At 38.4% G+C, this 18,550-nt stretch overlaps 1 protein-coding gene across 3 annotated transcripts in view; it reads right to left on the bottom strand.

Moving 5' to 3' along the window:
* The window catches only part of cfap91 (cilia and flagella associated protein 91), a 57,210-nt gene that overhangs the window by 34,378 nt on the left and 4,282 nt on the right, over positions 1-18,550 (bottom strand). For all 3 annotated transcript variants that reach the window (XR_012385173.1, XM_073912501.1, XM_001333308.8), the window contains exons 6-9: positions 9,340-9,521; positions 4,346-4,523; positions 2,875-3,032; positions 1,115-1,297 (exon numbers count right to left, since the gene is read on the bottom strand). Coding sequence is in view for 2 of the 3 variants with exons in the window: in XM_073912501.1 (XP_073768602.1) it covers positions 1,115-1,297; positions 2,875-3,032; positions 4,346-4,523; positions 9,340-9,521 (701 nt within the window). In the remaining variant the exon portion in view is untranslated. The remainder of the gene's footprint in view (positions 1-1,114; positions 1,298-2,874; positions 3,033-4,345; positions 4,524-9,339; positions 9,522-18,550) is intronic.

The following is an 18,550-nucleotide window of genomic DNA, read 5'->3' as shown; positions in this document are numbered from 1 at the left end:
GCATGGCCATAAGAAAATCATTCAAAAAGTCACCTCTCAATGCAAAGAAAGTGTGTTTGGTGTGATCAAGATCTAAAACCCCAAAATATTTTGACCTGGAGAAAAGTAAGCATTGTAACGGCTCAGAAAAAAAACATAGCATATGCATACTAATTTAGGATTTTGTCAGGTTTCATCAAGTTAAATTTAAGATATTTAAGACATTTTTAAGACCATTATGAACAGAATTTTAGACCCATTAAGAGCTAAAGGCTAAGAAATGTTCCAAATGGCCCAGATGGAAAAGGTTTTTATTTGCCCTATCATTTTGTTTTATTTAATAATTTAATAATACAATAATACATTATTATTAAAAGCATTTAATATTCGCTAGTTGTATTCATACACATTATATATTTACAAAATAAACTAAAAGAAAATAAAAGAAAAATGAACAAATGTTTTAAAAGTTTGAAAAACTATAATAAACTAAATTCATGCACAACAATCTGTCCAGGTCAGTGTCCTCAGCAGTAAATACATGGAGAACTTTTAAACAAATGTTATTGTAAGGAAAATAATTAAATCATTATGATAAATAAAGTTAAAAATTACTTATTTATTTAAGCTTTATTGAGTTGATTGTTGATGATTTAATGGGTCTTGGCCAGATTTGGTAGCAATACATGAACAAAGGAATATTAAGACCTGTTTAAATAAGTTTTAAAACCTACAGTACAATATTTCTGAAAATTTAAGACTTTATAAGGCCTAAAATTTGGATTTTAAAATTTAAGACATTTTAAGACTTTTTAAGACCCTGCAGAAACCCTGTAATAAGGCTAATTAAACAAGGATTTTTATTTTTGATTAAATATGTAATATATATATATATATATATATATATATATATATATATATATATATATATATATATATATATATATATATATATATATATATATATGCACACACACACACACAAGTCAATATGTATGTTTTAAGTGATCTTACAAAGAATTATATGAAAATGCAATTGCTATTTGATAGCATGCTACTCATACTGTTATAAATAATATGTGAAGAAAATCAACAAGTTTACACTATGCTGGATAGTCAACAAACAGAAGCAAACCTTGGTACGTGCTGAGAAAGTGACTCTTGACAGTGCTGCGGTTGGAATTTCGGTCAGGAGTCTGGCCCGTCCGAGCCAGAGGAGCATACATCTGAGACCCATAATCTGAATAATCCTTTATAATATCACGTTTCTCCAGATTTCCCTCCACATTTTTCCGCTTTGCCAGCAGCTTACGCATTGCTGTAAGAAACAGTAAGACGTTGGATAAACTTCATTAAAGCAGGATAATCGGAGTTCCGTATGAAACATTTACTGTATGTAGTTCATTCACAACCTTTTTTATTTGAAATCAAATATTGTGTAAAAGTGTTTTGTTCAATGGCAAAATCGCATTTTTAATCACATTCAAGTAGCTCTAAGAGAACTTAAAACGTTACAACTGACAAAAACAAGCACATGCAAATAGAAAAAAAACTGCAGCAAATTAAGAAAACATTATCGATTTAACAGCAGGAGCTCAATCACAAATTAAAAACACACTGCAAATTTAGCCAACTAAAAGGGCCTGCATACAGTATACACTCACTATTATTAGGTATACCAAGTTTCCAACTGTTCGTTAAGCAAATTTCTAATCAGCCAATCACATGGCAACAACTCAGTGCATTTGACATGACTTGCAGCAGTTCAAACCGAGCATCAGAATGGGGAAGAAAGGTGATTTAAGTGACTTTAAAATGGTTTTTGAAATGGTTGTTGGTGCCAGATGGGCTGGTCTGAGTATTTCAGAAACTGCTGACCTAACTGGGATTTTTAGATACAATAACCTCTAGGGTGTACAGAGAATGGTCTAAAAAAAGAGAAAATATCCACTGAGCGGCAGTTGTGGGTGCAAATGCCTTGTTGATTCCAGACGTCAGAGGAGAATGGGCAAACTGGTTCGAGCTGATAGAAAGGCCCTTTTTTTCACAACCAAGGTATGTAGAAGAGCATACCTCTGAACACACAAAACATTGAACCTAGAGGCAGGTAAGCTACAGCAGCAGAAGACCAAGCCGGGTGCCACTCCTGTCAGCTAAGAGCAGGAAACTAAAGCTACAACTTACACAAGCTCACCAAAATTAGACAATAAAAGATTGAAAAAAAAAAAAAAAAACTTTGCCTGGTCTGATGAGTCTCGATTTCTGCTGCAACATTCAGATGATAGGGTCAGAACTCGGTATGGGTGTACCTAAAAAAATGGCCGGTGAGTGTATATTTTTAAATAGTCTAGTATTCTTATGTATTTTGACCTCGTTTTAATAATGAAGCATTGCAATTTTATTTTCTGTAACCTTGAACTTATATTTGGTTGAGGATATTATGTTAATTTAATTATCGAATATTGTTTTAAAGTTAATTGACAGTTTATTTAGGCTAATAATATGTAAAAGACAAAGAAGTTTTTTGAATCAGGGTGTTATAATGAACAAAAACTCACCCTCAGGTCACCTTCATGTCACTTTTTTCAATTCATCCACTTAATAAAAATAATTCCATTGTGGTGCTTATGTTGTGAGGATTTGCAGTGCATTTCTCTATTTGTGTTTGTGTTGTGAGGACTTGCAGCACTTTTCTATTTGTGTTTGCCTTTTTTGAGGTTTTGCAGAGCTTTTTCTGTCTCTATTTGTGTTGTGAGGATTTGCAGCGCACATGCTGGTGTTTTTTTTCTATTTGGACGTGCTTTCTTAAGTTGAAGCACTTAAAGCTCTCTTGGCTTATGTTAGGCCTTTTTAAAAGCCACATAATAACAGTAATTTATCAAACTGTGGCCTTACCGATGATGTAATCACTGCGTATTTTTTTCAGACGTGCCTCCTTCTCATTCTGGCGCTGGGAAAAGCTAGCATCCAGTCGCTCCATCTTGACCTCCTCCTGCTCTTCCTCCCTTTGACGCAGAAGCTGCAACAGCAGGGTCAGTCGAGTCTCTTGCAGCCTAATAATCAAGCAAACAACAACAGGTCAAAAAATATATACAGTGCTCAGCATAAACGATTACACCCCTCCCCAGATCTCTCTTTTATAGAAGAGAGGTTTTTATTACTTTTTACTAGATGTGAAATAATCTCCCAGGTTCCTAGAGAGTGTATGTATGTGGAGTTTCCGCTACAAATACACCACAAGTAATTTTTTTAGAACTGCCCCTTTTAGGCTTTGATCCAAATTGTGGCATTTTGGGGACTGCTGCTTTAAATTCAATTGAGATTGTTTTCCCAGCCCACTTTTCAAAAGAGGGCGGAGCTAAAACACCTGTGCATAAGCATAATGGCTGATTCAAAACTGGACTAACGTTATCTTTGTTGAAAAACTGAAAGTGTTCAAAGTAGCCGATCTCCGAGTCTGGCTAGAGCATTTGTTGCTTAGCTTAGCAAAAATCTTTGAATCAGATAAGACCAGTAGCATCTTGGTTAAAAACATTTAAAATTGTTTTCATTATTTTCCTATTTAAAGCTTGACTCTTCTAAAGTTTCATTATGGACTAAGACCAAAGAAAAATGAGAAGTTGTTTTTTTTTGGTTATTTTGGCTAGGGAGTATACTTTCAGACCAGCGTAATAATCAAGGGACTTAGCTGCCGTACCATGACATGTTGACTTTACCCAGTTCTTTTATTTATGTATCTAGCTGGGGACTAGTTTCAGATGCTGCATACTATCATGGCAACTGTTAATAACAAAGTCCCATGATGTCCCTTTATGCTAAGCTAAATTAAAAGTGTGGCCTGCCAGACCCGGAAATCTGCTGAATGGATTCAAAAAAGGTTGAAATCTAGGTGACTTATTAAGCAGGGCTCAACAATAAGGACTGCCCAGTGGCCCGGGGCCAGGGTTAAACACTCAGGGCAGTAGACAGGATTGTTACTGGCCCCTATCGGCCAGTAACGATGAGCACGCTATTTTTATTATTTTTTTGGTAACCTGGTAACAACCAGTACAGCAAAATGATGGCATCATGGCACCAAAATCAAACTATGAGGCTAAAAGTTATGGAAGCAGACAATAGCAATGTTATTTAGTTCATGAATATTAGCCATCAAACCTGAATGATTGTCTTTCTTTTGCAAAATAAAAATGTTGTATTCATTAGATTAAACTCAGTACAGGGCTACAATGACGTTAACTTTTTCTTTTTTTTTTTAAGTTGAAAATATATTTTTGGCACAGTCAGAAAATCACTTGATTCCTTTCTTATTAATGCGAGACCTTTTATTTAATCATTAAATGGAGTCTTTCCTTTAAGTGATGCTCACTTCTCTATCTCTTGCTCTCTAAAGGCCCACTCCTTCCTCTCCATCTCCTCCATCATTCTCCTTCTCTTGTCGAGCTGAGAGAGGTCATTTAGCGGGGGAAGAGTCGCTTCCCAAGCTCGCTTAATTCTTGCCCTCTTGATCATCTCCACTTCTGCCAGCCCTGCAGGCAGCCCATGGCCTGAAAAAACAAGCAAACAAACAAACAAACAAACAAACAAACAAACAAACAAACAAACAAACAAGCTGAAAAAAACAAATCTAAGCAAGATCAATAACTATATTGGAGGACAATAAATCATAATTAGTGTTGCAAGACATCAGAGCACATTCATATCACTCCTGGGTTCCCACTGAATCTAAGCAGAGTTGGGTCAGGTCAGTACCTGGATGGAAGATTGTTATTGAGATGTTACTGAGGCTATCATGAAGTGCCTACCCAGCAGTCTATGTATAGTATAATGACAAGAACGCAATCAATACTATAAGAAGCAATGTCCTTCAGATGGCTTTTAGTTGTCATTAAAAATCCCATGGCACTTCACATGAAGAGTATAGTGGCCCTGTTCAAGTTCTCTTCATCAGCCCATAGCCATCTTCATCTTCCATATAATTAGATCTATCTTTTCACCTTATCACATAAAAAATGCTTAATGGAAATGGCAAGATGTGAATACAAGTTGACAATTCCATTAAGAAACATATGGGCACAACTGAGTACTGGGAATATTTGATCTAATAAGAAAAAATGTGCTTAAAAATAGGTTTAATGGGAGAGCATTAATAGACAAACCAGTAAACAACATTGTAAAACATCTGAAATGTTGTTTTGGTCATTCTAAAATCCCTCAGCCAAAGTCTGCCATCAAAGTGGTTCAGTATTATTACCTCCCAGAACTTATTATCTCTTGGGCATCTGCGCTCCTAAAGAGCAATCTCACACCTCTAAAAGCCACTGTGTATTTATTGCATTTCATGTTCTGAGGCGCAAGTAACATATTATATACAAAAAGGCCCAAAGTGGATTCTCCTGCAACCAGCAAATGCTGCTTTCGGCAATTTTCCTCTTTGACTCACTTGAAAGAAACGTTGCTTTATTTGCTAATTTTTTATGTGATATTCCAGTTTATACAACAGTTCTGTCTGGTTCTCGAATCTGACTGGCTAATAGTCGTGAGATATTTAAGTAATATCAGCACCCGTACAGCCTCTTTACCTTTTGTGTATTACTCCGCCCACATACAGCCAGTAACAAGCAGAGACACTACAATATGACAAATATTACTGCTGTCAGACAACAAAATGTACTTTTGAGGCTTTTTTAAGTCGAGAATGTAGTTGTTTAGATTGCAACTATGCAGTTGATTTGTAAGAATAGTGCCTATTTTTAAATATTTACAATGTCTGAGAGAGCTCGTTTGTGGCCATTAACCTGCCATAGTGTAGTAGACCAAAGACAGTTGATGTTTTAATCCACAAGATGGCGAAATAACCGCATTATAAGCCATAACGCTTGGAAGATATAACAGTCTGATTTCTAACTACAGCAGATCAAATCATTATTAAACTGGTAAGCAATACCTGCAACCATCCTGTTTTTTTATTTTTTTTCTGGAAAACTCCCGTAATTTCAACCCCCTCTTTGGTACAGTCTGCAAACACCCCCGGGTTACCAACTTGGTAGAGTACCCGATCGCAACGGCCGCCCAAAACCCGCTGCATCCTATCCCGGTTCTCAACAGTGTTATTCACTATCCAGACACCCCCCCACAAAACAACCAGCATCTGAAGTAGTGCTTGATAATCACAGCCAGGTGTGTGTAATCAGGGTTGGAATTGAGCTCTCTAGTAAATGTAGATCTCAAGCAACAGGTTTGATATGCAGTGAGATCAAATTAGGAAACAACCTACAAATTTCTAGACGTTGAGGTCATTGCTTTGTCTTATTTGTAAGTGTTCAAACAAGAGTAAATGTTCGTCTTGACGGGTGTTTTAACGTCTTGATGTTTAAGAGAATTTGAACTGAAATATTGAAAGACCCAAACAGATCAGCAGAAAGAATCAAAAGGGTACATTGACCTTTGCCGAGGAGCTTGTTATGAGAACAGAGAACTGGTCCAAAGTTCACTTTTATTCTGAAAGCAAATTTAATTTGTTTGGGTCCAATGGGAACATTATGTTCATCATCAAACTGTGGAAAAACGGAACACAAACTGTGTAAAGAAAGGTGAAGTGATAGGTGGAGGTGAAGTGTCATGGGACTGTATTATAGCATACTTTGCTCATTTTGCTCAAAAACATGACCGCTCTAAGTCTACAGATCACAGTTACAATGACAACAAGCCATGAACACAAAACAAAACGAATGACCAATTATCGTCTCCTCATTTCTTTGTTATTATAAAATGAAAATAAGACATTTAACAGTTTTTTTTCCAATTTTTGTGTTTACAGCATAAGTACGCTATAGAATAAATTTGTAAAATGTATTTTTGGAAGAAGCTGTTAGTTGTTAAATTCATTAAAATGTTTTTGAAGCATCAAAGTCAAAACACTAAAACAGGATCTTTGTGCTTGACAGTCAAATATAAACAGCATCAAATAAGCAAGTAAGCAGCAAATATGGTGGTAAAACACACACACACACGTCCATTACCTCAACCACAAATAGCAGATCTTGGTTTCATTTTCGTCAGTGGTCAGATAATGGGACTTGAATATAAAACTAATGCGCCAGTCATTTATTTATTGAGTACTGTAAAGAGTGATATTGATGATGATCAAATATTTCTGTTGTTGGGACTCAGCTAACATGAGAACAACATCATATTTCCCTATTCCCTCTAAAAGGCCAGCCCTCAAGGCTCTGATTGGTCAGTTAACATGAATGTTTTGTGTGTCACCACATCATGCCTCTACAAGCACGCACTTCAGTTTGCCTGAATTAGGCAGAAAATGAAGAGCACACAGCTGAGCCTCACACCTGCTCTTTAGGATAAAACATAACAAGTGTCTTTCACATATATTCAGAATAAGCATGTGTAAGTTATATAAAACATTCACATATTTTTTGCGAGTTTGTTATTTGAGATGTAGAACGCACATAAAATGTCCACATAGAGAGACACTGCAGCGCTGGTGAAGACCGTGGCTGTTTACAGCAGTTTGACTAATACACATTTCATACAAATACACATTTGTAGCTAAATTTATAGTGGTGCCAAACAGCATTTACCGTTGTTTACATCCTTGTATATGTCCTCGCTACAACATACAGTTAATGCTATAAACTGTGCATGTAGTTGACCAATTTTAACATTTTAAAAACTTACAGGTTGTGGCTCACAATCCACAGCTTGGTTGTTTGGAGGAGTTTTAGTTGAATCCAGCACTGAACTGGGAAAAATTCTGGGAGATGTCAAATGCTAGCTATATATTTTTTTATAATTCTCTGAACAATTAAAATTAAACTGTAAGCACTTCTGTCTTTATGTCGGATCCTTTCGATGCCCAACTACAGAAACAGAAGAATCTCTGTGAAAATTGCAGCATTTAGATGGCTTTTTACCTTTCTCTGCTGTAACATTACAGCGCCTCTGGCCACACCCCTTTACTGCACGGGGTGTATGCGTGTGTTGAATATGCGCAACCTGAAGCCCTTGTGACCTCACTGTATTTTTATGTAGTCCCAAGACTTTGTTTGCTGCAGGCTTTGCTAAGCTAACTCTGTAAAAGCCAATGTCTCTTTTTGCATTGAACTTTGAGCGTATTACATTCAGCGATGTTTATGTTCACAAAGCTACATTACTCATCAACTAAAGTTTAAAATATGATTTCGTAGTGGACCACCACTTTAAACCATATCTTGGGTATGTACGGGTTTGGGTCTCATTCTTAAATAGCATAACAGGTCCATGCAGTACAGTTATGTGTCTCTTTGGGTTTGGGTCCAAATATTTGGACCTATGAAGACCTCTACTTCAAAACCAATCATACGTTTTTTGTGTTGTCAAGTTTACTGTGTAGCCTAAATGAGACACTTATTTTGTATTTTTTACTCCCTAGAAAGGCAAGCCATTTCACTTAGCAGCCATCGTTAAAATGCTTCTGTGAATTTAATATCTTTAAATTCTCTAAAACTGTTGGCTAAGCTAATGAATAAAAGTCATATTTATAATTATCAGCAAAATTTGAAACTGTCTCGTAAATCTAGTTTATAAACAAACAAAAAATTTATATGTGTATGTGCTTTTAATGAGAATAAGGTCACGATACCAACCTACTTTATGGCCATATTTGGGGGACGCAATTAATATGTAGACATGTAAATTATGTAACTACTATAAGAATAAACAACTTGCATGTTACACAATATTATCCTCTAAATAACGCAGCGCTCATCTTCGGAAGTAATTTCTAACTTACTCCTGATAGCAAATTTCCTCCTAAAATGGCAGCGACCACATTGTGTACAAGCTTGAGGGCATTCAAACAGTTTAAACGAATTTGTTTAAAATTAAAAGAGATGAGACAGAACAAACTGTACCTTGCTTTTGTTTCAAACAGATTACAAAACCAGATTACATTTGTTTTCAGGTGTAATTGGTTTGTTTAAAAGTAGAGATTTCAAGCTTTAGATTAATTTAGCAATCAATGATTGGCTTCTCTCCTAGAAGGCGGGGCTACTTTCACTATAGCACCCCTATTGACCATTACACTCTGCCCCATTAAAAACGATGTGAAATGTCTTGTGTATTCAATAGTCTTAGACAGTCACATCACCATGCTGTTTGCTTTTGTAACTACTGTTTTCTGAAACTTAAGAGTCACTGAACTCGGGTTTGGGGGCAACATAGAATTAATTGAACTATGTTGTTGACAACAAAACTTGTAGCCGTAGCTGGCCAACAAAGCCTTTGGGAAACCCAGGCTCTAAATAGGAGCTGGTGAAAGTCAGTCATGCTTAAAATAAATGTAATTGTATTTATGCAGTTTACCCCATGTGAGTGTGGCCAGTGTGAGCAGCTCAGGGGAGGTCGTCCCAGGACGCAGCAGATAGCTCGGAGAGTAGGGGTCTGTTTGTGTCTCACTTTCCCTATAATCAGTCTGAACTGCCACGCTTCGCTGAAACGGAGTGGGTGACCGTTTATCATCTCCATCAGAAGAAAGTAGGTCAGATCTGTGAGACAAATCGGAAATAGAAGCATAAAAAAAAGAAAAAAATTAAGTATCTGATAGATAACAAGTACCTAATGATGAAAAGAGAGACTGTATTAAAGGGATAATTCACCTCAAAAAGTATTTCTTTCATTTTTGATGATAATTGTGGAAGGTTAGGTGGTGCAATTTGTTAATAGATATTGGTGATTGGTAAGGGTGTGAAGAGATCTTGTGCTATGAGATTAAAGACTAAATCAAGATTTTTCATCGAGGTGAATAGTTGTCTCATGAGTTGTGATGTTATGATGGAGCGTGTGGGCGAATTTACCACTGAAGATTGAAGACAGGGTTGGACTTGAACCACTAATCAAGTGCTTTGCACATACCTGGCAACCCAGGCTGGCTTCGGTGTTGCGCGTCACTCGTTTGGTTGGACAGCTGTGACGTAACAAATTTTTTTTCACCGAAGTTCAAAGGTTTCCACGCCCAAAAGCAAAGGCTGCTACAACTGCCACCACACAAATTAAGCACGTGATGGAGTAGCACTTGCTTAAAGTCAGAATTGAGGAATATTCCTATTTTTGTGGCATTATTAAAGTGCAGCACAGATATAAATTCTGAAATCAAATTATTGCTGATGTGTAGGATATTGCCGCATTTTGCGACAGAATAAGCCATATATTCACGGCTGTTTGACACTATTTTATTGACTTGGTAGTCAGTAAAGCACCACAGAGAGACACATCTCCTCCAAGTGCGCACACACACAACAACAAACTCCTGGAGACACACACCAATCATCATTTACGCCGTCCGGATAAATTGAAGTTTTCTTTTCATTCGGCGTGTGGCATCAAATTCCATTAAAACTGTTTTGTCCTTTCAGCAGGGCTTAGTTTGTGCTGCAACACTCCGCATCTGGATCCTCTTAAATCAGTCCTTTGTCCGTGACACCCCTCCGCCATTCAACCATTCTACCCATTACTGCCTATCAGTCCTAACTCGCATCCAGTATCTCAGAGTTTGACCAGTCAGGAGAGTTTATAACAAATAGTTTACAGTGTTTGTATGTTTTATGCATAACTTTATGGCATAATTCATTAAAAATTAATTAATTAAGAAGTAAAATAACATTTATTTCAATTGTATTTAGAAGATCACCTTAATTGTTTTGAATTTTGAATAAGCCATATATACACGGCTGTTTGACACTATTTTATCGTCATTGAGGATTCCAAAAAAATTGTATAAAAAAATCTCATCTTGTCTAGCGAACCCAATCTTGTGTCTTGTCTCATCTCATCTTGTAGAGTAGGCATCTCACACCTCTATTGATTCCAATACCAACCCTTGAACATTCATCATCAAAAGCTTACTACAATCGAACTACAGTCACATGTGCAAAGATTTGTTTGATGAACCTATGGATTGAAGCTAACTAGAAAAGTAAAGTTCATAGACAAACTTTATGGTGACTTGAGAAGACCTAGCCTGAAAGTTTGAAGTAGTTTTAAAGTGAAAATAATTAAAGTAATTTTTAATTACCCTGCTGAAAAATCCAGCTTAAACCAGCCTAGGCTGGTTGGCTGGTTTTAGCTGGTTGACCAGCCTGGTTTTAGAGGGGTTTTGTCCATTTCCAGGCTGGTTTCCAGCCATTTCCAGCCTGGTCTTAGCTGGTCAGGCTGGAAAATGACCAGCCAAATCCAACTAAAACCAGCTTGACCAGCCTGGTTTAAACTGGATATAGCTGGTTTTGGCTGGACTCCCAGCTTGGCTAGGCTGGTTTTAGCTGGTCATCTCCCAGCCTGACCAGCTAAGACCAGGCTGGGAATGGCTGGAAACCAGCCTGGAAGTGGCCAAAACCCCTCTAAATCTAGCCTGGTAGACCAGCTAAACCAGCCAACCAGCCTAGGCTGGTTTAAGCTAGATTTTTCAGCAGGGTAGCTTGAAGTTTGAAACAGTTAGTACAGATAGAAAAGAACAAATAGGTTACGCATGTTTCTAGTATGGATTGGCATGTTTCTTGCATGGATTAACATATCATTAGCATGTTTCTAGTATGAATTTGCATGTTGCTAACATGGTTGCTATGATGTTGCTAAGTGGTTACTAAAATATTGCTATTCGTTTGATTGGGTGTTCCTTGTAGTTGCTCAGGTGTTGCTAGGTGGTTGCAAGGGAGTTATGAATTTCTGTACTGATCATTTAACTTCACAAGCCTACAGCTTCTGCATCCAAAATCGCCTCCTACTCAGTAGGTAATGCATTTGAATTTGAATTTACTACTCAATCTACAACTCATTCTTTACAGTATTAATGTGAGTTGTATGAATTGAACTCGGACGTACAACAGCAGCCATTTTGTCATGATCATGTGACCACCCAACATCAGTTGTGTGGCTTCACTCCCATTCATGAATTCTCTCGCAGTCCGGCATGGCATAGCATAGTGTCCATCAGATGCACATTCCGAACTTTGCCAGAAGTAGTAGATCATCCGGGTACTTCTCGCATACTGTTTTTCAAATTCTATGGATTCAGATATAATACTCTGTTAGCATACTGTTTTTAGAGTACTATAGGTATGCAATTTCAGATGCAGCCAACGTGTTGACATGGACTCATTTGTCTATCACTAATCACTATTGACTGTTATTATGTGAATCCCCCCTAGTGGTGCAACAGATCACAAATTTCAAGGGTTCGGATCACACTATGGTTTTTGAGTCACGAATCTGACCATTTTTCAGATCAGCAAAAAAGGGAGGAGACAAATGTCATTTGCTTTCCATTTATACAAAAATATTACTGCCCATTAGTTAAACCATTAGTTTTAACAAACAGAACTTAGAACATATCATTTAAAAAAAAATGAAAATCAAGAAAAAACCAGCTAAACTATGGAAATAATTCAAAACGAAAAAATGTTGCTACTGTTGCTGATAATGCTACATATAGAAATATTGTATGATATATATTTACTTTCAATTAATTCTACAATTCACACATGAAACTTAGTTTTTTTTTCTATAGGTGAGGTATAGGTATTTTTGAAAATATATTAAGTGATATAATTTTGATGGTTGTTTATCGCCACCCATCGGTTACACAATGTAATTGCTACGACATTCATTAGCATCAAGTTCCATTAAACCAGGGGTGGCCAACTATGTTCCTGGAGAGCCACCTTCCTGCAGATTTCAGTTGCAACCCAAATCAGACACACCTGCCTGTAATTATCACGTGGTGTTCAGGTCCTAATTAATTGGTTCAGGTGTGTTTGATATGAGTAGCAACTGAAACTGCAGAAAGGTGGCTCTCCAGGAACAGGGTTGGCCACCCTGCATTAAACGGTGATTTCAGTCTTTACCATAAACATCAGTGTTTATATCTGAACTATAAACTGTTCTCCCAGTACTTCTGTGTTATTTAATTGTTTGTAACTAATTGAAAAAGTGTAAAAACTGAATCTCTCGATCAAACGCAGATTTAAATGCTGCGCTTTGAAGGATTTATAAACATATGCAAACCATTATCATTTATCATTTATGTTGGGGGTTTGAATTGAGATCACGATCTTTTAGCTTTACAATGAATGTATTAATGCAGGCTAAACAAACAGTGACAGAAAACACTACCTAAGACACGAAAACTAACCTATGAAAGCTGTAACGGTGGCCCTTTCTTAAACCCCCAAGTAGGTAATTTTTAACTTTTTGTTCGGGTGCCAGACAGAATAAATCCGTCAATATATTACAAATTTAACTTTAACCCAGATAGCAATAAGCCACCGACTACAAACTATACTAAACATAACACACAAAAATACACAAAAATTTTACACAAATTCACCAATTGAGTATGCATAGAAATATTTATTTTTCTATCACTGAAATATCACTACCAATAGATCGCTCAAAAGCACAATTGAAAATAAACAGCTTTATGAAAACATCATGATGAATTTATACCACACTCACAGAAGAATTTATCCACTGCAGTCACAACCATAATCAGTATTTACTAAGTGAAAGACAGCACTGAGCATTTCATCCATATACAAGAACAAACCCCATGGACATTACACCCCTCACAATCATTGGCTCTCTGGCCATTCAAAGGTAAACCACATACAAAATCAACCCACGGAAACACAGTTCAGTCGCATCAGAGTCCAGTGTTTTCTCAATTAACCAACATAACGTTACTGGAAGCATCAACTGGAATCTGAATGTTAAACAGTTCGTTCAATGTATGTGGGTGCGTGTGAAGTGTGTGTGTGTGTTTGTGTATGTGTGGGTGTATGTGTGGGTGTGTCTGTGTGTCCAGCGGCCTCTATACAAGGAATGTATGTGCGCACTAACAGTTCATTCAAAGCGAGTGGCATGGATAATGTCAACATTTGTACCCCATCGCCTTAGCAGTCAACCCATCAACGATGCCGGTATGCTAACGTTTTGTTTTCTTTGTTTGTTGTCGAAGTGTAAAGTACCTGAAACCGCTGAACTAGAGGAAAAATCACCTACAGCCCGCGTCTATGTAGAGCGACGTCACTCAGCTCCCTTTGTTGTGGACACCGCACATGATCTCGGGCGACGGCGACGGCCAAATCCACCATCTCAGCCAAAACGTCTCCCCAAAACGCCTTAACTGCACTCTTCACTGGATCCGATCACCACCGGTAGACTTTTCAACTTCGCTTTTTTAGGCACTTTTTGGCGCTTACACTTCTCGACACTTCCAGAGCCAACTCATTCGACCACTGTTTTTAGTGCTCTCCTCATACCGTTCTTATCACTTCCTCTTCCGCTCTTTTCTTTTTAACCTGTAATCATTTTTTCTCCAGGTGGTATGGATTTACATCCTAATTGCCACACTCTCCCCCCCTGGAAAAAAAACAACCCATGGTTGTTGAAAAATACACAGACTAAAATCCTAGGAAGTCTTCTTCATCAGAGACCTCCTGAAACATCTCCACCATTTTCTGTTTTTCTTGCATCTCTAATTCTTCCGCAGTTGGAAAACACAATTTCAAATTACACACATGTGCAGTCCTAACATCCTCTCCACTATCTTCCAAAGAAATTTTATAATTTAGAGGACCCAGCTGCTTTAAGACACGGTATGGTCCTTTCCATTTTGGGGCCAATTTTGCACTAAAATTATGTTTTGCACTTGACTGTGGAAAGTTTCGCAACCATACCCGATCTTTGTTCTTGAAGATTACTTCTCTTCTGTTTTTATTGTAATTCCTCATTTGTCTCATTTTTGGTTTTTTACTGTGTTCTTGTGCTTGAGTTTGCAGTTGATGAATGTGTTGGACTACACCATATGAGTCAGCATCAGGAAGCAGGTTAGTGCCAGACAGCATCTTATCCATTGGTCCTTGGAGTTTTCTGCCAAGTTGAAGTTCTGCAGGAGATAGACCAGTAGTTTCATGAACAGCTGAATTCAATGCAAATCGAAACTCCGGTAAGAACTGGTCCCACTTTTTGTGGTTTTCTTCAACATATGCAGCCATCATGTTCTTGAGTGTCCGATTTATTCTTTCTGTGAGGTTAGTTTGTGGATGATATGCAGTGGTGAGTCGGGGGGTGATATTCCATTTCTCACACAATTCCTTGAACACGGATGAGATAAACTGAACCCCACGGTCAGAGAGAATGTGATCTGGTACTCCCCATCTAGTCAGGATTTCTTTTCTGAAAATTGTGGCAACACACTGAGCAGTAGCCTGACGAATGGGGAATAACTCAACCCACCGTGAGAAATAATCCACGAAAACAAGCAGGTATTCGTTTTGTTGGGAACTTCTTGGCAGAGGACCCATGATGTCAACTCCAAGCATCTGGTTTGTGCGAGTGGTGGTAATCTGTTGTAACATCCCGGCTGGTTTCTGATTATCCTGTTTTACAGTTTGGCATTTTGTACAACTTTTTACATGCCGCTTAACATCAGACCACATGCCAGGCCAAAAAGCTACTTCCTGTAGTCTCTTGTATGTTTTAAAGATGCCTCCATGTCCACTTACTGGAGCAGAATGATAATACTGTAATAGAGATGGGCGGAGGCTCTTCGGTACATATATTCTGTAGTGCAGCTGATTATTTGGCAGGTGAGTTTTCTGGTACAATTTGTCTTCTACAACCTCGTATTGATCAAACGAAGTTGCATTCGATTCTGCAGCTGCTTTCAGTATCTCCACAATGTCTGTATCTTTGTGCTGCTCTTCCCACAAGATATCATCTGATACTGGTAAACCTGGATCTTTATGGTTGGAATACAGGTAACAACTAGAAGGTTGAGAAAACCTGGAGAGTGCATCTGGGGCTACATTAAGTTTGCCTTTCCTGTATTCGATGATGAAATCAAATTTCTGTAGCCGTAGGACCCATCGAATGAGACGGCTGTTGGTTTTAGTGGATCCCATTACCCATTGGAGAGCAGCGTGGTCGGTGACAACTGTGAAGAGTTTATGTTCCAAATAATATTGCCATTTTTCCAGGGCCCATACGACTGCCAGACATTCCTTTTCTGTAGCTGTATAGTTGACCTCCGCTCCAGATAAAACCCTGCTGGCATAGGCAATGACTATCTCTTGGCCAGCATTCTTACGCTGTGCCAGGATGGCACCCAACCCAGAGTCACTGGCATCCGTGTAAACTGTAAAGGGAAACTGTAGATCAGGATGGCCCAGTATCGGTGGGGAAGTAAGACAAGTTTTTAGCTCATCAAAGGCTTGTTGGCAGTGTTTTGTCCACTGAAATAGTCTTCCTTTCTTTTTCAGGGAATTTAGGGGTTCAGCTATCCTGGAAAAATTTGGAACAAATCGATGGTACCATCCAGCTAGACCAAGGAACCTCTGCACCTCCTTTAAGTTTTTTGGTACAGGATACGAATGAATGGCCTCTGTCTTACATGGGTCTGCTGCAATGCCTCTAACACTCACAACATGTCCCAGGAACACAAGTTCTTGCAAGCAGAATTTGCTCTTTTTCAGGTTTATAGTGAGGCCGGCAGCCTCCAATCTGTGAAGAACCATTTGAAGATCATGGAAATGTTGGGTGATTGAAGGGGAGTAAATTATAATGTCATCAATATAGACTAAACAAATCTTTTTTCGTAGATCCCCCAGGACCATCTCCATAAGCCTCTGGAAAGTAGCGGGAGCATTTTTTAGACCAAAAGGCATGACATTAAACTGATACAGACCAGCAGAAGTGATAAAGGCAGTCTTAGCTTTACTATCAGGATCCATGCTAACTTGCCAATAGCCAGTGTTAAGGTCAATACTGGAGAATATTGCTGCTCCAGACAAAGACTCAAGGATTTCAGTGATGTTTGGAATAGGATAAGCATCACTCTCTGTCACAGAGTTTACCTTTCTGTAATCCACACAAAAACGCAGCTTACCATCTTTTTTGGGTACAAGCACTACCGGTGATGACCACCCAGAGTGGGATGGCTCAACAATTCCTTGTCTCAGCATTTCTTCCAGCTGTTCTTCCAAAGCCCGTTGTTTGAGTGGGGATAATCGGTAGGGCCTTTGCTTAATGGGTACTTGGCAGGAAGTGTATATGCGGTGTTGTAGAACATCAGTACGTCCAGTCCTGAGAGTGCACACCTGAGGATTGCTCTCCAGGATATGGAGCAACTCCTGCTTACTCTCTTGAGGTAAACAAGCTTCATCCACTACACTGCAGATCAACATTTGTTCGTTCATGCCGTCAGGAGGGATCATGGGTATTGGATGAGGTAGAGGAGGAATAGCACTCAATAAGGACAAGTTTTGTATTGTTTTCTCCTGTAGCCGGTTTTCTGGGTGTACACTTTCCATTGGTAGAGTTGCCCTACCTGGCTGAAAAAGATACTCCTTTGCAGCGTTACACTTAAATGAATATTTCTGGTCCGTGACATTCAACTGCAATCCGCTAAAGAAAATGAAATCCAACCCCAAAACAACAGCGTAAGCAAGAGCTTGAGAAGATAAAATGGCAGCAGGTAAGATAAACTCTTGGTCATGGAGTTGAATTGTGATGTTTTTCCAACCCAACGGAGTTTCTGCTTCCCCATTTGCCAGATAAAGGGGTCCCTCGGACCATGGAACAAGTGGATCGGATGAATTGAGCTGGTGTATGATACTTTCATGAATGAGTGTGTAGCTTGCACCCGACTGCGCAGCTGGCTTGCCAGGTAAGGCTTAATATTTTTGAGTATTAATTTAACAATTTCATTTTCAGTTAGATCCGTCTTCCACCTCTTGCAGAGAGCTCTATAGGTAAATGCAAAATCTCTGATAGATTCTTTTTCTCCTTGTACTCTAGTTCTCACTCTTTCAGCTAATTCGTCTTCATAGTCCTCAGATAGAAATGCAGACAGAAATGCAGCCTTGAAATCAGTCCATGTAAGTATGCTGGAACGTCTGACCTCCCACCAATCCCTAGCTGTTCCATGAAGGACTGTACGAAAGGTGGCTAGTAAGTCTACATCATTGAGAGGATGCAGAGCCAGAAAGTCTTGACATTTTGTTACATATAAAAGAGGATCTGAATCGTCGGATATCTGTCCAAAAGTGGGAAAAGTCAGCTTAATATGGTCACTCTTAATTAAAGGTGAAGGAAGTGATGGCGATGATGACGAAGAGGGTTGAGGATGATCAGATGAAGTCAACGGCATGATGGTACTTGCAGCAGGTGGTTTCTGTACATCAATTCTCTTGATAATATATTGAAATTGTTTCTCCATTTCCTCTCTCAATTCATTCACACAAGTGGGAATTTTGTCCATTTGGTTGGTGCTTTTCTGCAGCTTTTGAAGTTCTGAAAGTAGATAATTATGCTCTTTTTGAAATATGTGCTGAGCAGTTTTTTGGTCTTGTTGAAGTTCTGCCTGGAGTTGGCGTACCATGAACTGCATTTCAGATATAACAGTTTTTTCCACCTTTTGAAATTCATTACTAATCATTTGTTTCACTGCTTTCGTCAGGTGGTCAGTTTCAGATTCTTCTTTTTGTTGTACAGTTGTTGAGAGACTCATGACATGACTGGT

This window comes from Danio rerio, chromosome 9 (assembly GCF_049306965.1).
Source record: "Danio rerio strain Tuebingen ecotype United States chromosome 9, GRCz12tu, whole genome shotgun sequence".
Taxonomy (NCBI): domain Eukaryota; kingdom Metazoa; phylum Chordata; class Actinopteri; order Cypriniformes; family Danionidae; genus Danio; species Danio rerio.
The sequence above is the reverse complement of the archived record's forward strand: the minus strand, read 5'-3'. Positions and strand labels throughout refer to the sequence as shown.